Below are 23,632 nucleotides of genomic sequence, written 5' to 3' on the forward strand. Positions count from 1 at the left end.
GTTTCTGTGCGGGGCAGCCGCTCCTGGTGTCCTTCGTCCTGCGGGGGGAACTGGGACGGGAGAGACGAGGGGAGACGGAGCGGGGACTCTGCCCACGTCCCCCCGCTCCTTCCCTGCGAACCGGAGCCTGCGCCTGGAGCCGCTCCTGCCGCTGGTGAGGGGAGCGTGGGAACCGTGCCAGCCGGCTTCGTGCTCCGAATGGGAATGGGAGTGGGAATGGGGAGCCCCTGAGCGCTGTCTAGCTGAGCTCGGCTTGTAACTGGAAACAGCAAGGTTGGGCTTTTAAGGAGAGAAAACTCTGCAGTTTCTTTAGGAATCACGGGAAATTCTAAGCTACTGGAGCTGGTCTGGTGTCTGAAAAGACAAGGGCTTTGCTGAATTTAGTCTTTTGTTAGAGAAGCCCCCGAGAAGATGATAACTCCTTTCAGTGCTGGCTCTGGGACTCTGTAGTAATCCTGGCACTCCCATGACCTCTTCCTTTTCTTTCTTTCTTGTGTTGATTTTCTTTTGTATTGCTTAAACAAAAGAAAATAGGCCCTTATGTTACCGGAGGACCCTTGTGAGAGGACTGTTTTAAGAAAATCTGATTTTCATAGGGTGGGAAAGCTACTTTTCAGCAGCAAAGAGGGGGGAGTTTCTCTGGAAACATGGGGAAAAGCTTATTTGCCGTGAGGGTGACCGAGCTCTGGCACAGCCTGCACAGCAGGGTTGTGGAGTCTCCTTCTCTGGAGACATTTAAAACCAGCCTGGACACCGGTGACTATGTGACCTGCTCTAGGTGGTCATGCTCTGGCAGGGTGTTGGACTAGATGATCTTTTGAGGTACTTTCCAGCCCTTAACATTCTGTGATTCTGTGGTTTATTTTGGTTTATGGCTAGGAAAAAATGTCTAATAGGAGCTTCATCACTTCTGCCATGGATAATTTGGTAGTACTTCTGGTATTGTTCTACACTTACTTTTTTATTACGGTATTAATTTCTATGACTCAGACCATCAGGCATTGCTACAAAGATAGGCCAACATCGTTCACTAAGCTAAAATGTTTTGGGTTTTGGTTTTGTGGTGGTTTTTTGGTTGGTGTTATTTTTTTTTTTTAGTATTCAGTGTGTAGGGTTGTTTTGAGTACATGATTTTAAGACTGAAACAAGCTAAGCTGAGGTCCTCATGAGCTTGGTGAACTCGGGCTCTGATTCCCACATTGAAATTCCTTCAATAATCTTGTGTGGGGCTTTTCTTATTGCTGTTGGGGTTTTTTTGTTGGTGGACGTGTGGGGTTTTTTTAAGAGTTCTGTAGTTGCTCTCACTCGTATGTAATTGTTTCCTGTGGCGTTTCCGCTGAGATGCGTCTCACCTAGCAGAAGTCTGTTCCCCACCCATGAACACTTCCACTTCCTGTATGATGCAGAGGTTTCTGTCTGTGTGTCTGTGATGCCTGTGGCCAGGACTTGTGCTGCTTGCATGCTTGAAGTCTGGCCAGATGCCATTTCTGGCTTCGTGTGTGTGAGAACAAGTAAGGTGCAGCCAGTGTGTGCCTGCTATAGACTGTGACTTTCTCCCTTGTTTTTCTCCATGTTTGCAAATGTTTAACAAAACATTGCTAAAACCTCCAACCCCTCACCCTCCATCATTTTGTAGTGAGCCTACACAATCAGGAGTCCCTAACTGATTTAATTAATTGCTCTCTAGGCATTTTGCACACTGTTTCCAAGCTGTTAAAAGTCAAGGAGAGAAGGCAGCAGGGGGAAAACAAAGTCAAAGAAACCCCTACCCTTTCTACAGTTTAAAAAGATCTCTGTGGGGGTTCTTTTTTGTTGAAACAAATTTCATAAAATAAAAAGCTTTAATAATTTGTGCTAACCTTTCAAATTTTCTTTTCAGTTTAGCTTTGTGTCTTGCATCTTTGGTTAGTTTGAAAACCCCTGTGAGCTAAGATGTAGTGCAGGGTGTACAAGGAACTAATATGTCATCTGTGTGTTGTGGACAAAAAAGCATGTGCCTGTGGCATGGGAAAGTAGTGAAACGATCTTTGCCGTGTTGTCATCTCTGTGGAATAAGTATAGGTCTTCAGTCCTTCCATATATTTGCAATTTAACAATTTTAGATTACAAATTATAATTTAGTAGTGATAATTATGAAACAGTGTTCTCTTAATGGATAACATCCTTAGTGGGTTCATAATCTCATGTTTACAAAGACATGTAGACATTGGACAGCATCTTTATGCTTCTGTGAAAGTTATCAAGGTTATGTGGAACTCTCATTAAAGTTGTGGCTCAGCTGGGGGAAGTTTTGTGTGTGACCATGCAATATAAAAAAAATGCAGGTTAGTATATTCTTTTAGCCCTTCTGAAGCACAGCTGTAAAAACACAAGTGAGAGCAAGATATGGGCATGTTCAAGCTTTAGAGGCCAATGGGAGCTGTGTTTTTTTGGGAGCAAGATATCTTGCACTCCATCTTTATCTTGGCTGACTTGTTTTTGTTGACTGGACACAGATACGGGATTTATCGTAATGCCTGTGTCAGAAGAATTCTGAAATATATTTTAATTTGTGTAGCAGAACCAGGCATACCCTGGGTGGAATCTCTGTTCTTGAAGAAATATGGGAACTTCCTATTGATTGTGTGGTGGAAAATAGCCATCTAAAGGAGGTTCTGGCTCGTGTTCTCTGGAGCCCTTTGACCACAGTAGTGGGTGCTGGTCCTTCTTGGTTTCTCCCTGCACCTGCATTACTTCTTTCTGTCTGATCCTCCCTCCCTGTCACTCATCTGTAAAAGAGAAAAATTTTTTTTTTTCTTCACAAGTTTGCAGCAAGGTTTGGGGGGGTGTGTATACGGTGCCTTGAGCCTATGGACACACTCATTAACATCAAAGGCACTTGCAGTATGCTTGCAAATAATAGATTAGTTGTGTTGTAAACTATCCTAGGTAAAGAATGTTAATGAAGCTTGGTTGTCATTTTCTTTTCAGTGGTCAAGGGTGCTATTTAGAAAATCACTTCTCCTTACTTGCATGCTTTTTTCCCAGTGCATACTTCTGTAAATACACACAAAAAGCAACAGCCTTGAGACTTCTTGCTGATAGTGTGTCAGCAGGTCACACAGTGGTTTTATTTGTTAGAAGGAATATGTGTAGCTTTGTGTAACTGACATTTTGTGTTAAGAAACTTACAAGGGTTGGACACAAACAGGTTATCCAGAAGGAGAGGTTTGATGTTTCTCCATTGTCAAGACTAACTCATATAAAACTATATTTGCTAGTGACCTGTTTAATAAAATGCGTCATGCACATCAGAGGGCATTTAATTGTGGTGTCTAGTTACTTAAGTCTTAAAGCAGGAGTGACCAGCTTGAGGTTCTTGATTCACTTGTGGCTCTTCAATGCGTCATTCCTGTTTGGGACTATGTCTTGTGACTGGGTTTATGCTGGCAGAAGGACAGCTGGATTGCTCACTGGAATGCTGCAATCTATCTGTATACCTGGTCCAGCCAGGTCGTATCCCACTAAAACCTCTGTGGAGCTTTTATCCAGACTTCCTGGGAGCTGTTGGGGCTTACTTCTCCTGTGGCTCTGAGGTCTCCAGTTATATTGTGCGGACAGTTGTACATGGGTTGTGATAGTTCAGGTTTGAAGTTCGGTGGCTTCGCCTGTGTTGACCTAGAGAGACATTTTTCATATGTTCATCAGTTATGTCCATAAAAGGCTTAGGTGTTTCTGGAAATGTTAACACAGGCAATTAGTGTCTTGAGTACATTTTCTGTGTCTTTTTGAAGTTTCTCTTTAATCTCATGGTGTCTTTAAGTTAGTTGAAATTTACCTTCATTACACTGTCCTTGGAGCTGAAGTTGTGCCTGAGATGTCTTCTCTATCACTGGTTTTCTGTGTGCCTTGGCATAGCTTAAGTTTGAAAGTTGGTGCTCTGTGCTGTGTAGTCTGAGGGTGGGGAAGGTGCTCACTGCTGGGGATGTGTAAGCATGCAGCAGCCTTGGGAGAACTTGGGAAAGGGACCTGATTACTCAGTAGGGATTCTTTCACATTGACTGTGTATGTGACAGAGCCCTGTCAAGGCTGGTCTTTAGTTTGGTCTCTAGGTGTGCAGTGACTTCCTGGGAGGAGGGCTGCACTATGCTGCAGCAAAAAGTACTGAGGTAACTCGTGGCATTAGTTCTTATGCTTGATCCTTTAATTTTCCAAGGGTGAAAATGAAACAGGAGTTTTAAACTTGGAGGACTTACCATGGAGGACACAGAAGGACATCACTTCAGCTCATTGGAAGAGGAAACCAGATACTGGAAAGAACTAGCTATGAAATACAAGCAGTGGTAAGGGAATGGTGGAGTGCATCACACTGCATGCAGACATAGATAGCACCACATAAGGGGGTAAATTCAAGGTGGTTCAGCTGTCTTGAGTGGTAGCAGTAGCAATGCTTCTGCATAAACTATGGCAGCCTGGAGTCCTTCATGCTCATTTGAGCAGTGAATCTGTGCTGCTGTGGTTTTAGCAGGAGTGTGTGTGCTGAAATTGTGCCTCTGACAGCGGCCTGGATAAGCATAACTCCCTGCAGAACCGTGTTGGGGCTGGGTGATACAGGCTATTGCAAAGAGAGGGATGCTGCTGTTCACTCTTCATAGCTCTGTGTGGATCGAGAATGATTTGACAGCATGTATATGCAGGATAATCCTTGGCTGATAATGGACATACTTGGCTCTTCCCTTTAGCTCAGTGTGTTGCTCTAAATGGAGTAAAGGGTGAAAAAAAATCTGAATTTTTAGATGCTGATATTAATGAGTCTTAGACCAGGTTTTCAGATATTTCAGTGTTTGTTTAGCTTGCTGGAGGATTATTTCAATAGAATTATTTTAAGATATTATTATATCTTTCTGTACATCTTTCTTTTTCTTTCTTTTTATTGCTCATGGAAAATAGCTTTGTTCATATTTCAGAATAAATAACTGAATTTAATAATAAATATGCAGATGGCAGTGAACAAGAGACTCCACATGTCCTCAACATCTATAGTGTAAAGACAGACTTTGGGATTTTTCTCTTTGGGCTATTTTTCATTTATTTATCAGTTCCTGATGAAGTAGCTTTCAATGCTTGACAGGAAAACATTTGCATATGGTCCTCTGTTCCTATTGCGTGTTTATATTGAAGAAGGGCATAGAGCCTTTTACGTTGAAGGCAGTAGTTATTTTTTTTTTTTTTAGCTGGAGTGTACAAGTGATAATTTTTCCCTTGTTCCTTATGATGAATTCTGTTGCTGGAATTGCTCTTTAGTGCTGAGAACACCCAGGAGGAACTGCGCGAGTTCCAGGAGGGGAGTCGAGAGTATGAAGCGGAGCTGGAGACTCAGCTGCAGCAAATGGAGTCCAGGAACAGGGACCTTCTGTCCGAAAACAATCGTCTGCGGGTGGAGCTGGAGTCAGTTAAAGTAAGAGTGCATGAGGCAAACACTGTCTGTCAAGGGCAAAGGTGAATGAGACAGATTCAGCTTGCCTTGTGGACAGGGGCCTTCAGCATTGCAAAGAAACGGAATGAAAAATTCCTCCCCCTTCCCCCCCAATAAAAAAAAAAAGGTATTGAGAAATTAAGAAGTACCAATCTGTTGTCTGCGTTGGTGGTACTGGGTACATTGATAGTGTTCCTGAACCCACATTTGCATGTTCGTGGCTGTGTCAGGGTAGATTTTGAGACAGGAGAAAATTGTTTGCGGTAGAGTAGAGAGTAAACATGAATGTAACAGAGCTGCTGTTTTGTTCATTCTTCCATCTACTTAGTGCTTTTGTTCACAGCTTTCTTGCTGTCTGCATGGTGCACAGACAGATAATGCTGCAGAACAATCAAAATACAAACATTCCAGCTCTGTTCTTGCATTATATAAGAAAATCCAGTAGTTTGAACCCCTTTTTTACATAGTTGTGTATTTATTCTGGCATTCCAGGTAAGCTGGGAAGCAGCAGCTGGTGGGTAATGCACGAAGCTGAGAAGCATAAACCAGCTTCAGTCCTGGTTTCATTAGTGAATCTGTCTGTACTTGGGGAAAAATAATTTATCCTCTTTACACTTGGTTAGCATTCTGTGAAACTAAGAGCCAAATGAAAAGCATTAACTTTCATAATTATAAAACATGAAGGATATGAACTTATTAAGGTTGAACATTTACCCAGAATGAGTTAAGAAATAATGAAGCTATCTAGAGTATGAAGAATGGTGAGTTTGCCTCATGCCAGCCTCAGTAAAGATGCTGCTAGTACCCTGTGCTGGTTGACAGGTTTAGGAAATACTGGTAAGTCTTCTTAAATGGAAAAAAAAAGTCACTGAAATTGATGTGCCTTGTTAAAATTTGCTCTTGTTGGCCTTTTACTTAAAAGTAAGGTATGGTCACCCAAGAAATATAACACTGTTTTGTAGAGCTAGGTCAATATCCGTGAAGTAAGGATTAATTTAATTATACTTCTCCTACTTAGTTGTATGCAATAATGAGCTAACTGGAGTGAAGATATTTGTATAACTGATTAATTGTTGGATTAATCTGGGTTTGCAATGCATTTTGTCTCAACTGTTGTTGAAATTAGTCTTAAGGAAATACTCTTCTGTTCCAGACAGATCTCCTGTCCCTCTAGCACCAACTTTGCGGTCCTGCTCTTTGATAGCAAAACTTCCAAAGCTTGTTACACTGTATTTATCTTCCACTCGTCCCTGTTGTTGTATTAGTGCCTTACCAGTATTAAATGCTCTGCATGTTGTACGGAGTATTTATTGGTCTGCTGTTCTGTGTAGCCATGTAAACCCATGGAAGGTGATGGGTTCAAGGAGAAGGCATAAGTTTGGCAAAAATACAACTTGTAGCTCATTTAATTGAGGAGGGTGTGGACTATTTTCTTTCTCCAGAGGAGCCTAAGATGAGGAGACAACAATGAACCAATTAAAGTAGTTAAGAATGAAAACAGTAGGAAACAAAATACAACCTAAAAACTAGAGGACTTTGTAGAAAACCTTAAATTATTCCTCACAGTAGATAGACTATTAAAACGTTCTGCTTGAAACAAACCTTTTAACAATTGGCTATTCATGCACCCTGAAAACTGCAGTAACAGCTTGCAGTGAAGGAACAGAGACTCCATTGATGGCCAGATCAGCTGATAGTTTATCACAATTGGCTAAAAACAAAGACTCAGACCTTTCAGTTCTGGCCTTTTATATGAATCAGTTCAAGAGCAAAGCATTAAACTCATGAAGCTACTGAGCAGTGGTGTTAACTGACCCCATCAAGGGTTGATGTCTGCATCTAGGTCAACACTGGTGAACTTTGCCAGGCCCACACATTTTGTGGTGTTGAGCTTAGCAGCCTTTTGTATGTGTTCTCTATATACCCTCAGACACTGGTGTTCACACTGCCTAAAAATAAATGGAAAAAATGCTCTGGAAGTTTATTTTAGTGAGTCCTGAAAAGCTACGTGGAAGTAATCTGCCTCTTAGAGCTTGGGTGCCGTTAAATTCAGCATAGAATGTCTGGACTGGAAGGGACCTCCAAAGGTCATCTAGCCAACCCCCCCACCATAAGCAAGGACATCTCCAACTAGATCAAGATACTCAGAGCTTCATCCAGCCTGATCTTGAATGTGCCCAGGGATGGGGCCTCCACCACCTGTCTGGGCAACCTGTTCCATTGGTCTATCACCCTCATACTGAAGAACTTTTTCCTAACATCTAACCTGAATCTACCCTTTTCTAGCTTAAAGCCATTGCCCCTTGTCCTGTCACTACAGACCCTTGTGAATAGTCCCTCCCCTGCTTTCCTTTACGCCCCTCTCAGGTATTGGAAGGTTGCTATAAGGTCCCCCCGGAGCCTTCTCTTCTCCAGGCTGAACAGCCCCAACTCCCTCAGCCTGTCCTCACAGCAGAGCTGCTCCAATAGCATGTAACTACGCTTTACATATTGGGAATTGTGGCAGTGTCATCACATGGTAACCAAATAAGAATTCCTTAATTCAGAATGGGTATCTCTTTATCTCTTTCCTCCTTGTCTATGCATTTCATGTGCTAAAATAGCAGTCTTCAAATTATCAGCCGTGGTAAATATGCACCATTGTTTTCAAAACCCAGTGCACAAGTTTGTTTTCACTAACTTTGAGGGTGCTGTACTTGAATTCTGGATGGAGAAAGCACTGCAGAAGTGCTTCTTATAGCAATCTCAGAGTTTCAGAAAAATCTCTGGCATGTTGAAATGGTCTGATAGCAAGGTGGTGGAGTGTAAAGCATTGCAGTAGACACTGTGCTGTGAAGCTTTCCCCATCACATGATGTGGAGCTAACTCCGCATATAGCAGCAGTAGCAGGAGAGAGATATTTGATGGCAAACCTAAACCTTCCTCCCTGCCTGTGCCTCTCTTAAATGTACCTTTATGTACATGCTGTCAAGGGAGACTGTTTTAGGTTCACATCCAAGGCATGTTGGATAACTGCACCTGAAATGTTTTGTGATCTAGAACTCTGAACCTTCTTTGGACTAATAGGACTACAGGGGCAGTGGACAGTCCTGCTGCTTTCAGAGCAGTATGCAACAGTGTCACACTTGGATGGTTCTTTTTTTCTTTAGGTTCCAAATTACTGTTTGACTTTTTATTAGAGTTGAAAATAAATGGCTTCTCTTGCATCCTGCCTCGTGTGTTGCTAAAGCTCTTGGGCCTCAGAAATTATACGAAGCCTGGAAGAGCAAGGGACAGCCATGTGCTGTGGATATCAGGAACTCCTCCTCAGCACTGTCTTTGAATGAGGAGTGACAGGAAGAGCTCTTGTCTGCTGGCAGCCCAGAAGTATGTGAGCAATTGGCTTTGTTGCCATTTTACTGTATGTAAGGTGATGTTTCTCAAAGAACTTCACAGTCCCTGCCTGTGCCTTTAAAGGGGCTCAGACTATGCCAGAGAGAGCGCACAGGCATTGTGAAATTCCTCATATGCTGTTTGATTTGCTTTTGATTAGGAGAAGATTGAAAAGCAGCATTCAGAAGGATACAGGCAAATCTCTGCACTGGAAGATGACTTGGCACAGACAACAGCTATAAAAGATCAACTTCAGAAATACATTCGAGAACTCGAGCAAGCAAATGATGACTTGGAAAGAGCAAAAAGGTGACCCACCATCTGTGTTTTCTTTTTCCACCTCTGTTCTGTCCTGTGAACTTGGTTTCACTGAGCTGTTTGTGACGCTGTGCTCCTTGCCGCTGCTGTTCTGACATCACTTAGGTGATGATTGTGGTGCAGAGGTTTGTGGCAGATGGGAAATGTGATAATTTTTTTTTTCCTTCTGCTCCCCGCAGTGCATTCTTTCATACCTTACAAGCTAAAATAAAAGATAATAAAACAACACCAAAACACATTATCCCTTTTTTGTGATGGAGTTCCTGTATGTGCTTGAAGGATCTGGTTTTGATACCTTGTGCACTCTTTTTCAGAGCCACTATAATGTCTCTGGAGGACTTTGAACAGCGTTTAAACCAGGCTATTGAAAGAAATGCCTTTCTGGAGAGTGAGCTGGATGAGAAAGAAAACCTTCTGGAGTCTGTGCAGCGCCTGAAAGACGAAGCCAGAGGTTAGACTAGCTAGAGGTTTATTTGTGTCTTTGCCTTTCTCACCTGGCTTGTAGCTACTCAGTCATCTCCATATATCTTAGAGCTTGCCTTTTAACTGTCTTTTAAGTTTACATTTTTAAAAGCTGCTATCTGAAATGTAGAAGCAAATGGGGAAGCTTCAAGACTGTTACCTACCAATCCTTGAACTCCTGACCTTGTTCCAGAGCAGCTGACAGAAGCAAAAGTCTCTTCCAGCCTTCTAATGTGTAGTGATGTTTCAGGGACTCAGGGGGTTAAAAGCCAGTCCAGCTGGAGTATGTGGTGGTCTGGCTTCCTGTAACCATAAAGGTCAGCTTTAATAACCATTAACCTTCTCATTTCCTGGTCTGTCAAAAGCAGAGCAAATGGAATACTAATGGGGCAGTAAAACTGGAGGGCTGTGACTGACTTCTGGTTACCTTTGAACAGCCTCACGTGCTAGTGTTTTGATATCTGTCAAAGGCTGGGTGAGAAGAGAGAGACCATGGAGATGGAAAAAAACCTTCTATTTTCAGGTCTGCTTGGATGCTGTGTCCTTGAGTGGTTTCTGTAAGGTACAGCCAGGCTGTGAGACACAAGTGCTCTATCCCTTGGCTAGATAATAGTGTGGCTTCTGCCGGGCCTCAGCTCAGGTTTCCATCATGTGGAAACCAGAGTAGTAGAGAAAAGGATACAACAGGTAGGGCCTCAATCTGTCAGGGAGATGGAATGTAGTCAAGGTGTGCCAAGTTGCCTAGCCTCAGTCTCGATGTGCCTCTGCTTGCCAGCTTGTAACATTTGGAAAGGAGTTAATTTCCTGCCTCAAAGGGAGCCCTGTGAAAAGGGTATGAAAATTAAAGCCAGATAATAGCAACTGAACTAATAGTACAAAAGCATCTTGAGCCGCAATCCTAGCAAAGCCTTTAGTGGTCACCCAGATGTTGAACATATGCCTTGAATAAAATTTACAAGGGTAAGTGACTTTATTCCACAAGGACAACTGTCTTTTGAGCAAAACATTCTCACGGGTTTTTGTCTTGGTGGATATGTATTCCAAAGGCTTGCTCTGTGTTGCTTCATTTGTAGATCTACGACAAGAGCTTGCAGTGCAACAGAAGCAGGAGAAACCCAAAACGCCCATGCAAACTACCCTGGAAACTGAAAGAACAGACACTGCAGTTCAAGCATCCTTATCTGTGCCTTCAACTCCCTCAGTGCACCGGGCACCCAACGTCAACATACCCACCCCCACGACATTTAGGAGAGGTGACCAACAGGGAACCAGCACAGAAATACTATTTGATGCTCTTGTTTTTACTACAGTTTCTGGATAAAGGAGGAATGAGAAGGGAGCAGAGTTGAGTGTTTCAGTTAAATATGCCTAAGTCCAGTCACTGTGGTCTCAGTATTCATAGGCTGTGATTTTTTTGGGGGTTTGTTCATAGGCTATTCTTTTCCATTTGACTTGAACTATCCAGTAATAATAATTGTGAGGGACAAAATGAGCTGTTTGGACTGTGATATTGGTTCACAACTGTCCCAGAGATGTGTTCCTCCTTTAGAGGAAGGATTTTAAAAATTTAAGTGTGGTCTTCTTGCTCAGTGGGCAAAGAACACAGTGGCAATGGCAAGTTCTGTGGCTGGGCACTAGATGGAGGGGGATGGAGGGATTCCTGGAGCCAGAGAAACCTGAGGAGCAGCAGAGAGACTCCCCCAGGAGCCAGCAGCTCTTGTTGAGGCTGAGAGGCTAACGTGGCTGGGGGCATTGCCAGGGGCAGCAGCAGAAGATTTCAAGGCCCCTGCTGGTGTCAGGGCATGGTATGGGCATGACACAGAATGGCATGGCACACAAGTCCCTGCAGGAAGGCCCACAGGGAGGTCTCTGCATCTGTCTTGTAGATCCACAGCCCAGGCAAGTGCTCTAGGTCTCTGCCAAAATGGTGGGTGCTCACTTCAGAGGTAAAACCAGTGTTCCTGTGGAAAAATCCCCTGAGAAGTCTGACATACCTGCTCAGACCTGAACAGGGAGGATAATTCAGCACAGGCAGTAGGCTTCAATGAGTGCATAGACCCTTCTCCACATGTAAAGGTCTGCCAAAGGTGTGTGCAGGTGGATGATCTGTTACACCAGGTGACAGAGTTGCAAGAAACAATCATAAGGGTATGCAGCATTAGAGACGCTGTGACAGAGATAGGTGGTTTCAAAACCATGTTCCTGTAGTGGACACTACTGAGTAAGAGGCACCTTGGACCCTGGTAGCCCAAAAAAAACAGGACTCTGCTTCATGCTCCACCTTCTAACGTCACCACCAAAACCATATATGAAGCGTTAACGTCCATAGACGCCCCTGAGCAAGCTCTGCATGGAGAAACTTCACCGGCAGCGTGTGGATACCATAAAAAGAAGCCATATGTGCTCATAGTGGGTGACTGTGTTAAAGGGCACTGAGGTGTCCATCTGCTGACCTGACAGGGAATCATGAGAGGTTTGCTGCCTCCTAGGAGCTAAGATCTGAGACACTGCCAAGAAGGCGTCACAATTTGTCAAGAGAACCATCTGCTATCCACTGTTACTCCTCCATGTAGGCATGAGTAACACTGTGAGCCAGCACCTGGACAGAATCAAGGAAGACTATAAAGTCCTGATGGTCCAAGTGAAAAACACAGGGTTTGGATTTTGTGACAATAGAACATTGTTTGATGACTATAACCTGTTAGGGAGGAATGGAATACACCTGTCTCGAGCCAATGGAATCTTTGGCAGAAGGCTGGCCAACTTGGTGAGGCAGGCTTTAAACTGAAGGACCTGGGGGAAGGGGTCACAAGATGACAGTGCTCATGCAGTCTCATCCAGCTGGGGAATAAGCCAGGCCAACCAAAGCAGTGACAGGTGCTCCTTAGCTGCCTTCCAAGAGGAGAGCCAGAAGGTCAGTGACTTCAAGGATGTGTATGGCTATGGTGGAGTTTGCACTGCTCTAGCGAAACCACCTTGACTAAGTCTCTGAAATACCTGTGCATCAACGCATGCAGCATGGGGAACAAACAGGAAGAACTAGAGATCTGTGTGGTCACAGGGCCATGATCTCATTGCAATTACAGATGTAGGATGGCTCACATGACTGGAATGCTGTCATGGACGGCTATGCACTTTTCAGGAAAGACAGACCAGCAAGGCAGGGTGGTGGAGTTAGTATTTTATGTGAGAGCACAACTGGAACATACCGAGCTCTGCCTAGGGAGGATGAAGAACATGTTGAAACTTTATGGGTAAGAATTAATGGTCAGGATAATATGGGTAATACTGTTGTAGGGGTTTACTATAGGCCACCTAATACAGGAGAAGAAGTTGATGAGGCCTTCTACAGACAACTGAAAGTGGCCTCACGATCACATGTGCTGCTTCTCATGGGGGACTTAAACCACTCTATATTTGCTGGAAAGGCCACGCAGTGGGGCACACATAGTCCAAAAGGTTCCCGCAGGGCATTGTTGATAACTCTGTGACACAGGTGGTGGAGGAGCCAATGAGGAGAGGTGTGCTGCTGGACCTTGTACTAACGAACAAGGTGTGGTTGGGGATGTGAAGGTTGGGGGCAGCCTTGGCTGCATTGACCATGAGATGATGGAGTTGGTCATGCGAGGAAGAAGCAGGGCAATAAGTAGGATTGCAGCCCTGGACCTAAGGAGAGCTAACATTGGCCTTTTCACAGACATACTTGGAGGAATCCTGTGTGTTAGGATTCAAGAAGGTAGGAGAGCTCAAGAGAGCTGGTTAATATTCAAGCACCACTTCCTCCAAGCTTAAGATCGGTACATCCCTATGAGCAAAAAATCAAGTAGAGGAGACAAGGGACCTGCATGGATGAACAAGGAGCTTCTGGAAAAACTTAAATGAAAGAAGGAAGTTTGAAGTAGGTGGAACAAGGGACTGGCCACTTGGGATGACTATAGGAATGCTGCCAGCATATGTAGGGATGAAATGAGGAAGATTAAGGCACTCTTAGAATTAAATCTGGCAAATTATGTAAAAGGCAACAAGAAAGGCTTCAAGTACATCAGTAGTCAGAGGAAGACTGAGGAAAATGTGGGCCTGCTGCTGAATGAGGTGGGTGCCCTTGTGACCAAGAATACAGAGAAAGTGAAGTTACTGGATTCTGCCTTTGCTTCAGTCTTTACTGGTAAGACCAGCTCTCAGGAGTCTCAGTCCCTGGAGGTAAGAGAGAAAGTTGGAGGAAGGAAGACTCTCCCCTGGTCAAGGAAGATTGGGTTAGAGATTATTTAAGCAAGCTGGACACCCATAAATCCTGCTTTAGCAGGGGGATTGGACTAGATCCCCAGAGGTCCTTTCTAACCCCTACCATTCTGTGACCTTGTCACACCTGTGTTACTTCAGTTAGCTTCTCTGTGAGAGTAGGTGCTCTTTGAGAGAGGCTTTCTTTTCACTCTGGAACAACAGGACACTGACAAGGCACCTTAGCTGTCTGTACTAAATGTACTAAATCACTGCTTTCATGTCAGCAATACCAGTTACTTATTTTGTGTAAGCAATGATTATTTCAATATTTCAAGCTTCTAACTCTTCCATCTACTTACGTCCAAAGCCAGAAATTTGTGTAACTGCTCAAGTGTATGCGTAAATGCAGGGAGTTGTGTCACATTCTGGTGATTTGATACTGTAGGTCTGAGCACTAGCAAAGTTTGGTTGTGGGTTTCGTTGTGCTTAATGTAAAATTATGCAGGTTTTGTGGGGGAATTCATGCTTCTGTAAAAGTGAGGGGATTTGGAGGATTTTAGTACAATTAGAGACAGTGGTCCTCTTGAAGGCCACATCCCTGTGGTCCCACTGCAGCAACAGAAACCCAAAGTAATCTGGCAGAACAGATCTCTAGAAACTGAGACCACAGCACAGCTAGAGACTTCGGCTTAGGACAGTGTAACTTGAGCTGTCTCAGGGAGACAGTGTTTCATATTTCTAATGAATATGAAATATCTGGAGATAAGATATACAAGGTGAAGATACTGATGTTTCCTCTGCTCTGTATGTCAGGTTATCTGCTGACTTTTAGCATCAGATTTTTTTTGGGTTCTTCTTTTTTTTGTTAGTCATGTATCCTTCTTTAACTCATCCTGCAGGTCTCGAGGACAGTTATGGTGCAACTCCTCTCACACCTGCTGCAAGAATATCTGCACTTAACATTGTGGGAGACTTGCTGCGAAAAGTGGGGGTGAGTGATTACCTGCTAGCCAATGCTCTTGGAAAGATAGAACTGTCTGAAACTACAACCAGCACAATTTGTGCTGCTGCTCAGGGGAGACTGGAAACTGTGCCTTGCCCCCAAGTTAGCTAAGCATGGCTTTGAAATTTGGCTGGGACTTTGTTTCTGACCAACACCCAAATAAAGATGGATCCTGCTCTGCTATTCTAAGATCTTGTCCATATGGGGATAAGATCTTCCTCTACAGGTTTCTTCAAGTTCATGTGCAGAAAGAATAAATCAGCATGAGTAAATCAGGAAAGGATCTGTTCCCATGAAAGGCAGAGAAGAAAGCAGACTGATGCCTGCTGGCCAGAAGGCTTGTGGTGAAACTTGCATTAAGAGTCCAGTAGTCTTTTTAGTGACACCTAGTGTCATGTTAAGCTGTAGTTTGATATTTCAGGTACTGCTGATACTGGAAGAGTTATCCCATGATTTCCTTCTGTTTTCTCCCTTGTGCCCCAGTGGTGTGTTGGCACAGGCATCTGCATGACTTACTGGTGGGCTGAGCTGCAGAACTGATACAGCTGAAGTGTAAGCCAGGAACAAAGGTAGAGTGATTTAGGATGGGAGCATGTGATGGAGAATAGGGTATCTGTGGCTCAGTTCCCTCAGCTGTACCACCTGCTATATGCAACCTAAGATGTGTTTAGGGAAACAGATAGCTCAGATGAACATTTAGTAATCTCAAAAGATGTCAGAATCTCCCTGAGGAAGCTGAAGTTTGTGTTCCTCCTGGTAAACAGCATCAACTCCTTTGTCTCCTCTACAGAAACAGAGGTTCAGCTTTAGAGAGATGACTGCCTTCACCTCTTAAAAAATTCAGAGCTCACATGGCACCAGGGTCTAGCATGTTCTTCTGTTAGACAACTGATTCTAAAAGAGACAAAGCCATTCCTCCTCCCCTCAAACACTCCTGATGCCGTTTTGGCGTGTCACATGCTGTCTTACACAGAGAAGTGTGATATCTGACACGCTTGCCTCATCTGTGTTTACATTAGGCTTTGGAGTCCAAACTTGCATCTTGCCGAAACTTTATGTATGACCAGTCTCCAAACAGAACCACAGTGTCCATGTGCATGAACAGAGATGTCCTTGAAACACGCCTGAGTCCTCATCAGCCTCTGTGTGATACAGGGTGAGTGCTGTTTTCTACTCTTGTGTCGTAGTGAGAATTGTTGGTGACAACAACTTAGTCACTGGTACCGTTCTATTTAGTTATTGAATTATTGTTTTGGTAGACATAGATTTGTTTTCAAAAGATATGAAACTTATTTATTCAGGGTTAAGATTTTAATGTTTCAGATCAGTGTAAAATTTAGAATCACTAGCTGGTGAAATGAGAACGCTATCTGGAATCAAGTTTTGAAACCCATGAATTCAAAGCAAATATAATATGTTTTATTATAAAACCAGTGTTGAAATGGGATGAGGTACAATAGAGGAGCTCTTGCTTATTGGCTCAATTTTTGTGTTTTATGTTCTTGTACAAGGTACATTATGGCATGTAGGGACTTCACTTATCACAGTTAAGATTCTCATTTATGGGAGAACTGGAAAAGGGCAAATAATGGGTTCACTCACAGTGCTTTATGGTTGCTAAGATGTGTTTCCAGGGAGCAGCTGACAGGAAGTTACCTGACACAACTTATAAATTTGTCTGAACGCTTGAGCTGGTGCTTGAAAAAAGGCTTGGTTGCCTTTTATTATGAACAAATGAAGAATAATCAGCAAGGTTATCACAAATTCAGTGTCTGCTTAAACCGTGCCAGTCCTGTAATGCACATTCTTTAGATTCTCTATAAATTAAGTGCCTATAGTACAGTTTGTTCCAAACCTAATTATTCAGCTAGACCCTTGCATTGGGAATATTGGTTTGTCCTGTTACCCAGTGCCCAAAGTTGTGTGGAAGGTGTGCACCACGTTGTACTTGCTATCCCAGCCTGGGGGGAAACCTCATGAAAGCTGGTACAAGAAAGCCTCAAGGGCCATACATTTACATATTGGTGCAGCTGATTATACATCTACCTCTGTAATGCTAGAACTGAAATTCCAACACCTGTAAGAAACAGCTTCTCTCTACTCAGAGGGAAATGAAGCCCTGTGTTACAGTGGAAACTCAACCCAGTTAAGTTTTAGGCTCACTTAGTACTCAGAGTGATATTCTTTTATCCGTTGGTTTCTCAAGCTGAGTGCTGTACTCTGGAAGTGACCAGTTACTCTGAAGATAGTGACACTGAGCAAGAAATGCACTAAATTCTGTTTTGTACTTGCAGGTTAGTGAAACGCCTGGAGTTTGGAACACGACCTTCAAATATTCCAGGAGCTATGACCCATCCCTCACAAAGTGTTGTCAAGATGCTGCTATGAAAAGCCTGGCTGGCTTTGGAAAAGGGGAGGGGGGAGCCAAACCACTTTCAACTTCAGTTTTAAAGAGAATATCAATGAGCAATCAGGCAGCAGTCTCAGGGTAGGTGAGAACTGAACAAGAAGTTTGGCCACCAGTGGCCTTGCCCAGTGTGCTAAAGGCATGCTGCCTAGCTGTGCAGGACTTAGAATTGCTTCCTATGTCAGGTACTCTAAATAGCTCCTTGAAAGTGGCTTCTTTTGGCACTGCTAGTCAAAGCCATTGTCCCTCTGCCTGCAACAGAGACAGTACAGTATTCTCTATGCAGTTCCTTGGGTTTTGGATTTTGATGTTAATACAGCACCATGGTGTTCTCACTTAAATTCTGGTTGTGCTGGCTTTCTCTCATGGGTGTTAGTGTGCTCCAGTCACACAAATTAGTGTTTTTATGTGGATAAAATTATATTTCTGTGGGGAAGCTGCTCAACTATGTGGTATGCTTGCTGGTTAGAATCTTGCTACAAGAAACCTGCCTATGTAGTGATAAGATGGTTTTGTAAGCAATGATTTGCCAATAAGAACAGGCCATAGTTAAAAGGGAGGAATGCCTAACGCTTAGAGTACTTGGGAGATCCCAGAGCTAAGATAAAGGTAGATTTTTTGGACTGGCTTAGCCATGTAGACATCTTTTTTTGCCATATTTTGGCCCATAAAGCCTGGCTTTTGTAGGAAGTGAGAGACCTGTTTAAGCTCTTAGTTTTAATACACTAATAGATCAGGTTTACTGCTTTCCAAATCTCCCTTTATTAATGTGCCTTGAGTATTAGTGATTTTTCTTCTTTTTTTTCTATAAGAACATTTTCAGCTGTTACTGATCTAGAAATGTTTTTTTAACCTGAAAAGTCCTTTATGCTAGACAAGTGTATATGAATAGAGAATTATTTTTAAATCTTTTTTGTTTTTTCTCTATAGGATATTACTGCATTTTATTTTTTTTTTTTTTAAATGGATTAGGTTCAGTCACAGTATTAATGTACCTTATGGAAGCCTGTACATGCAAAAATAATGACTAAACAATTCTTACAGGCACAAATGGGCTGAGTTTGGTGTGTGTAGTTTTGTTGGTTTTTTTTTTTTTTTTAAGAAAATGCTGTGAAAACACACTGATGCATCTTTTTTCTTTGGAATAGGAAATAACCACAGATTGTTCCTATTATTCAGGCCATCTACAAAATTGGCTTGACTGGGGAGCAGAATAAAGCATATTTTGAATGCTAGTTGTTGATTCATTTTGAATTATTTTTTTGCAAGTTGTCACTGTGGCTTATGACAGAATTTTGCTACCAGTTTCTCATCTGTTTCTGATCAATAAAGCTGAAAGAGACATGGTTTATAGTGCTGAATCATATGCAAAGATTTTCCTACATCCTTCTTCTCATGCTTTCCTACCCTGAGGAATGTAAGTATTTCCATAGCTAGGGATACCTCTGAGCGTTAAAGTGCCTATTATTGGCAGTGCTCTCTTAAAATCTTCAACTCTAGCTGTTTTAACATGATTTTTGTTCTCAGCTCTGAGTTGACACTCTTTTATAAGGCAGGAGCAGAACCATATCAGCTGCTTTGTTACTGTGCTGAGGCATGGACTAGGGTTCACTAGATTGTAGGCTGGAGGATCAGTCAAGACAAGTTGCATTTTATTTTGCAAGAATTTGCCTGCTGGGCGAGCACTTTGGCTTGCAGACAGTTACACAGCATTGAGATAAGGCAGAAAGCTGGAAAATTGTGGCTGTGCTAATATTATATGTTAAAGATATAGTATTAATGTGACTACAGATACAATTAGACAGACTAGGTGTGGATATGCTCCTGAGAACTGTCAAAATAACGTAGTCCAGAGTGATCACTTCTGTAATGGTGCAGAGAAACTTTTTTTTTTTTGGGGGGGGGAGGAACTTCAGCTGGGCCACTGTTGCAGCAGGATGCTTTTTGTAGTGTTACTGAAGAAACTGTGACTTCCTATTTTGTCACAAGATTTGCACAGCAGGGGCTGGAACCCAAGTTTCTCAAAGTGTTAGGGCAATGCTCTAACTGTTGGACCAGCCTCTAACATTATGTATATGAATTTTCTAGACAAATTCCTTTTAGAAGGACTCCACGTTCAGTTTGCTGGTTCTGCTCCAAGCATTGGTGCTTTAAGACCAGTCTGTATGAAGTCTTGAATTCCTTGGTCTCCTTGTTCTCACACATGCAGCCTCACAAGCTGTGTGTTTACAAAGCTGGGCTTCATGGCTGATTGAGCAAGTCTTACAGCTCCTAACATCCTCTTCTGTAGCTTGTCATCTTAATCACTCTAAATGGATTCTTATTTCAACTCTTTCTTTACTCTTTCATGAGCAGAGACAATTCTTTGGGCTCTGGTTCTGCTGGCTAAATGGTTTGTAGTCTGAATCAGCAGTTCATGATCTTTGTGCTTTCTGGAACAATACTTAGATTTAGAAGATGATTGCATTAGTTCTCAAGGTGGATGTTTTTGCACGACTGGTTCTCCCTACAGGCACACTGCTTAAAGTTCACTTGCTGTGCGATCCAGGAGGTGGAGTAAGCTCCCCATTCGATTTAAAGCAATTCTGCACCTGGCTTTGCTGTGCCTGGCTCTCTACTGCCCCAGTGTGACCACAAAGCTAGCTCCTTCCTGAAATTAATAGAGCTACATGGGTTTGTGGTAGGTCCTGGTAGTTCCCTGCAGTGGGCTGCTGTTGTGTTGGAGCGCTCCAAAACCAAGAAGTAACGGCGCTGATCCCTTCATGTGGAACAGCTTGGCTGGGGCCACTGCATTCAGCGTGGGCTGCTGGTCCCAATTGTTCAGCCTGCTTTAGAGGCTTTGGCTGGCAGTATCTGTACACATACAGACTTCAAGGGTGGCCTTGGTTGCCTAAGGACAGACACTTAGGGCCTTCCCTGCTTTCCAGCTGCTCTGCATCTCCTGCAGGACTTGTCATGTCTGTCAACCCTTGGATATAGCCTAGGGGACCTCAGTTGGCACCATGTGCCTGGGAGGTTAATTAGACCTGTCTCTATTTCATGTCATTTTACGTTCAGCTCAGTGTACAATATGGGATTTTTTATTACAATGATTACAGATGACTTTTTCTAAAGTATTTGAGTTCAAAAGAAGCTCTACTGCATCCCCCTTTGAGCATGCTGTATTGCACCCAAGTGACACCCATACGCAAGAACACTGGGGTAGTTTTTATAGGCTTTTATTAGTGTGTAAGCACATCCATGGTGCATATAAAACTGTAACAGTTGACAATTTGAACAAATGATATTTTATTTTTCAGTAAGTGATTAAAAAGGTACTTCCACCTTGTGAATGGTGCATCAGGGGTGTAGTAACCAGGAAAAAGCCCTATATTAATCAGATACTCAAAACAGTATGAAAGTTCAAGAAAAGATTAACTGACCAATGCCTGTTTTCTGTCTCTTTCTCTGCAATAGTCTCACAAATCCTGTGTAAACTGTAGTTCACCTGAATTTAAATCATCTGAGCTACTAGAACTCACTTGCTGGAAGATTCTTAAAGTTAATTACTCAGTGTTAAACCCCACCTTTGCAAATACACTTCATGGTAAAATAGGTTTTGGAGTACTTTTAACGTCAATCTATCCATTGGAGACAAGGCAATTGTGTTTTTATCATTGTCAGAGGAGTGGGTGTATGTGACCTTGACACTAAGAGTAGACTTATACAGTGCTAAATATCGTCCTCCCTCTGCTTGCTGCAGTGCAATTTTTTTAAGCGTGTTTATTCACTGGCTTTTGTTCCATTGAAATCTCCATCTCTTGCATCCATTTCTTCATCACCTCCTTCTGTGGCATTCTCAATTACTCTTCTGCCTCCTCCAGATCTACGGGGTGGGGCGAAAGATGCTGGCTCATTTCCCCGCCTGCAGGAAGAGGAAAAAGAAAATTTTAAAAATCAGATGTTAGGTCATTTGCAGTTCTCACAAAGAAGCATAGGGTTTTGTAATACCTGTGGGGCTGATGTTTTTAAATGCAGAACAGCCAAGAGCTGTGGGCCTCTAATACAACTTTCTGTTCTGTAGCATATGAGCAATATGTGGACAACGTGAGACTCACAGTTGTTTGGAACTGTGATGAGATTCCTGTTCTTGTGCTTAAATTTCTCCTCTAAATACTCTTATCTGCTCCACCCCTAGCTCTTCCCTTCATTGCACTGTTTTTCCATATAGGGACCTGCAGCTGGTTGAGCATGGAAGGAAGGGGCAAGGGGGCTGCTTGTTGCCGCCACAGCAGGGGACTGGCCTTCCTGAACCTTTAGAAGAGCAGGGAGAGAGCGCGCTTGTGCTGCTGAGTTTCTGACCTGCTTTCTGAATAAGCCCACCAGTTACTGAAAGCCTGTGAGACCTGGGACTGGAGCCATGCTGCAGATGCCAGCAAGCATTTTTGAGCAGTCCCTCTGCACAAAGGCTGCATTGATCAGAGCACCAGAGGTGCTTTGAGACCTATGGTCATCCTAGCTTGTGTATAGCTCCAATATCTTTCCCAATGGAGAGAGGAAACCATGGCTGCTCTGGAACTGTGGTGTAACTCAGATGCTCACACTTAACAGTGCAAGCGTCTTGCACAAGAGCTTACAGAAAATGCTTTTTCTCATCTTGCCCACTCTTCCTCTCCCATCTCCCTCCCATCCCCATATATTTCACAGCCATAGCCCAAGGCAGGGACACTTTGGTCCTCAAGATTAATTTTTTGGGGAGGTGGAAGCAAGTGAGATAGAAGAGGGGTTTGTCTCTTCTTGGCCTCCATTGCTGGTGTGCTACAAAACACCTGTGTTCTGTAACATGGCCTCTCACTTGCCCCTCGTTAAGCAAACCTTTGTAAAGGCTTGAGACCACAGACATAATCAATAAAATAAATGCATGATCTCTGAATGTTGTGCCAAAATTACTAATTTGGTGTTAAATACATCCAATTCTGCACTTTTGGGTACACCAGTTATGCATAAATATTTAAAGGCTTGTCTTGTCCTTGCAAAAGACTAAGCCGCTCTTGTCCTTTCGGAAGCAGCTATTTAAGTCTAAAGATCAGTCTTCGGTACAAGGGAACATTGGCTGGACTGACATATTTCAGAGGGACAAATTTGTGTTTCCAAGGTGGAAATGTGACATGTAGTCTGTTTATCACAATTCTTCCCTTAAATTTTTGTGTGAGATGCTGGGGTCTGAACCCCGAGCCCCGAATTAAGGTTGACATATGGGTGATTCCCACAGCCCTTCATAAAGAGGGGGTGAGTTTGCCTTATAGCTTCCCCCCAGGGTGCGGCCGGCCCTGCAGGGAGAGCCAGAAGGGAAATGAGCCCCAGGGGTCCCGCATTGAGTTGACAAAGGTCAGGTGTCTGCTTGGGGATAAAAGCTGGGACCACTGGCAGGGAGTCAGGAGTGTCTGTCTGTGGAGTGCACTCCCCAGAGCTTCCTGGTTCAGGGCAGACCTCCTGACTCTCCCTGGAGCTGGGCCCTGGTCTGCTTAAGACCTTTGTGAACGCGGGCGGATCGGGTGAGAGTCGCCATGTGGGCACCTTTCTCTTATGTGTTCAGCTTGCTGGTCTGGCTGTTTCCCATGCCAACTGTGGGCAGCCTCGGGTCTCTGTTTGTACCACCTGTTGTGGGCCGAGTTGTGTCGTTTGTGGGATCATTGGGGGTGGTGTCGATTATGTACCAGCTGATTGATCTGTTTGTAGCCCCAGCGATCATTCATGGAATGTCCTTGTATACAATATAGTCTGTGTATATAGTCGACCATGAGGCACTAGAATTTAAGACCCTCAGGGCAACTAAGAGGATTTGTATCAGGCTTATGACCCTGGACTTTGGGCGTGCAGGCTTTGATGGCTTCAGGGATCTGCTGGCCAAAGTCTCGTGGGATGAAGCCCTAGAGGGGAGATGGGCACAGGACAGATGGTCATTATTCAAGGATTACCCCCTCTGTGTCTAGGAGCAATGTGTACTAACAAAGAAGAAGGCAGGAAAAAATAGTAGGAAACCTGCCTGGTTGAGCAGGGAGCTGCTGATCACTCTCCCTCACAAAAAGAAGCTTTACAAGAAGTGGAAGAAAGGACAGCTAGAATAGGGGGCATATTAAGGAAGCTGCCTGAGCAGCAAAAGACCTGGTCAGGAAAGCCAAGGGAATAGCAAAAATTTCTACATGTACATTAATGGTAAAAGGAAGACTAGGGAAACTGGGCCTCCTTAGAAAGGAAACTGGTGAGCTGGTTACAAGTGACATGGAGAAGGCTGAGGTTCTCAATGACTTCTTTACCTCAGTTTTCACTGGCAAGGGCTCTAACCACACTCCCGGAGTCACAGAAGACAGGGTCTTGAAGGAAGAGATGCCCATTGTAAGTGAAGATCAGGTTT

General features: G+C 43.4%; 1 protein-coding gene across 1 annotated transcript; it reads left to right on the forward strand.

The window, feature by feature from the left end:
- Positions 1–4,199: 4,199 nt before the first annotated feature.
- NDE1 (nudE neurodevelopment protein 1) lies at positions 4,200–17,223 on the forward strand. The gene is made up of 8 exons (XM_008939938.1): positions 4,200–4,322; positions 5,284–5,437; positions 8,988–9,136; positions 9,460–9,596; positions 10,681–10,860; positions 14,728–14,819; positions 15,851–15,987; positions 17,126–17,223. The coding sequence occupies exons 1-8, from the start codon at positions 4,237–4,239 to the stop codon at positions 17,217–17,219; spliced, it is 1,029 nt and encodes a 342-aa protein (XP_008938186.1). The 5' UTR covers positions 4,200–4,236; the 3' UTR covers positions 17,220–17,223.
- Positions 17,224–23,632: the final 6,409 nt, after the last annotated feature.

Source organism: Merops nubicus, unplaced genomic scaffold (genome assembly GCF_000691845.1).
Source record: "Merops nubicus isolate BGI_N331 unplaced genomic scaffold, ASM69184v1 scaffold5135, whole genome shotgun sequence".
Classification (NCBI taxonomy): Eukaryota; Metazoa; Chordata; class Aves; order Coraciiformes; family Meropidae; genus Merops; species Merops nubicus.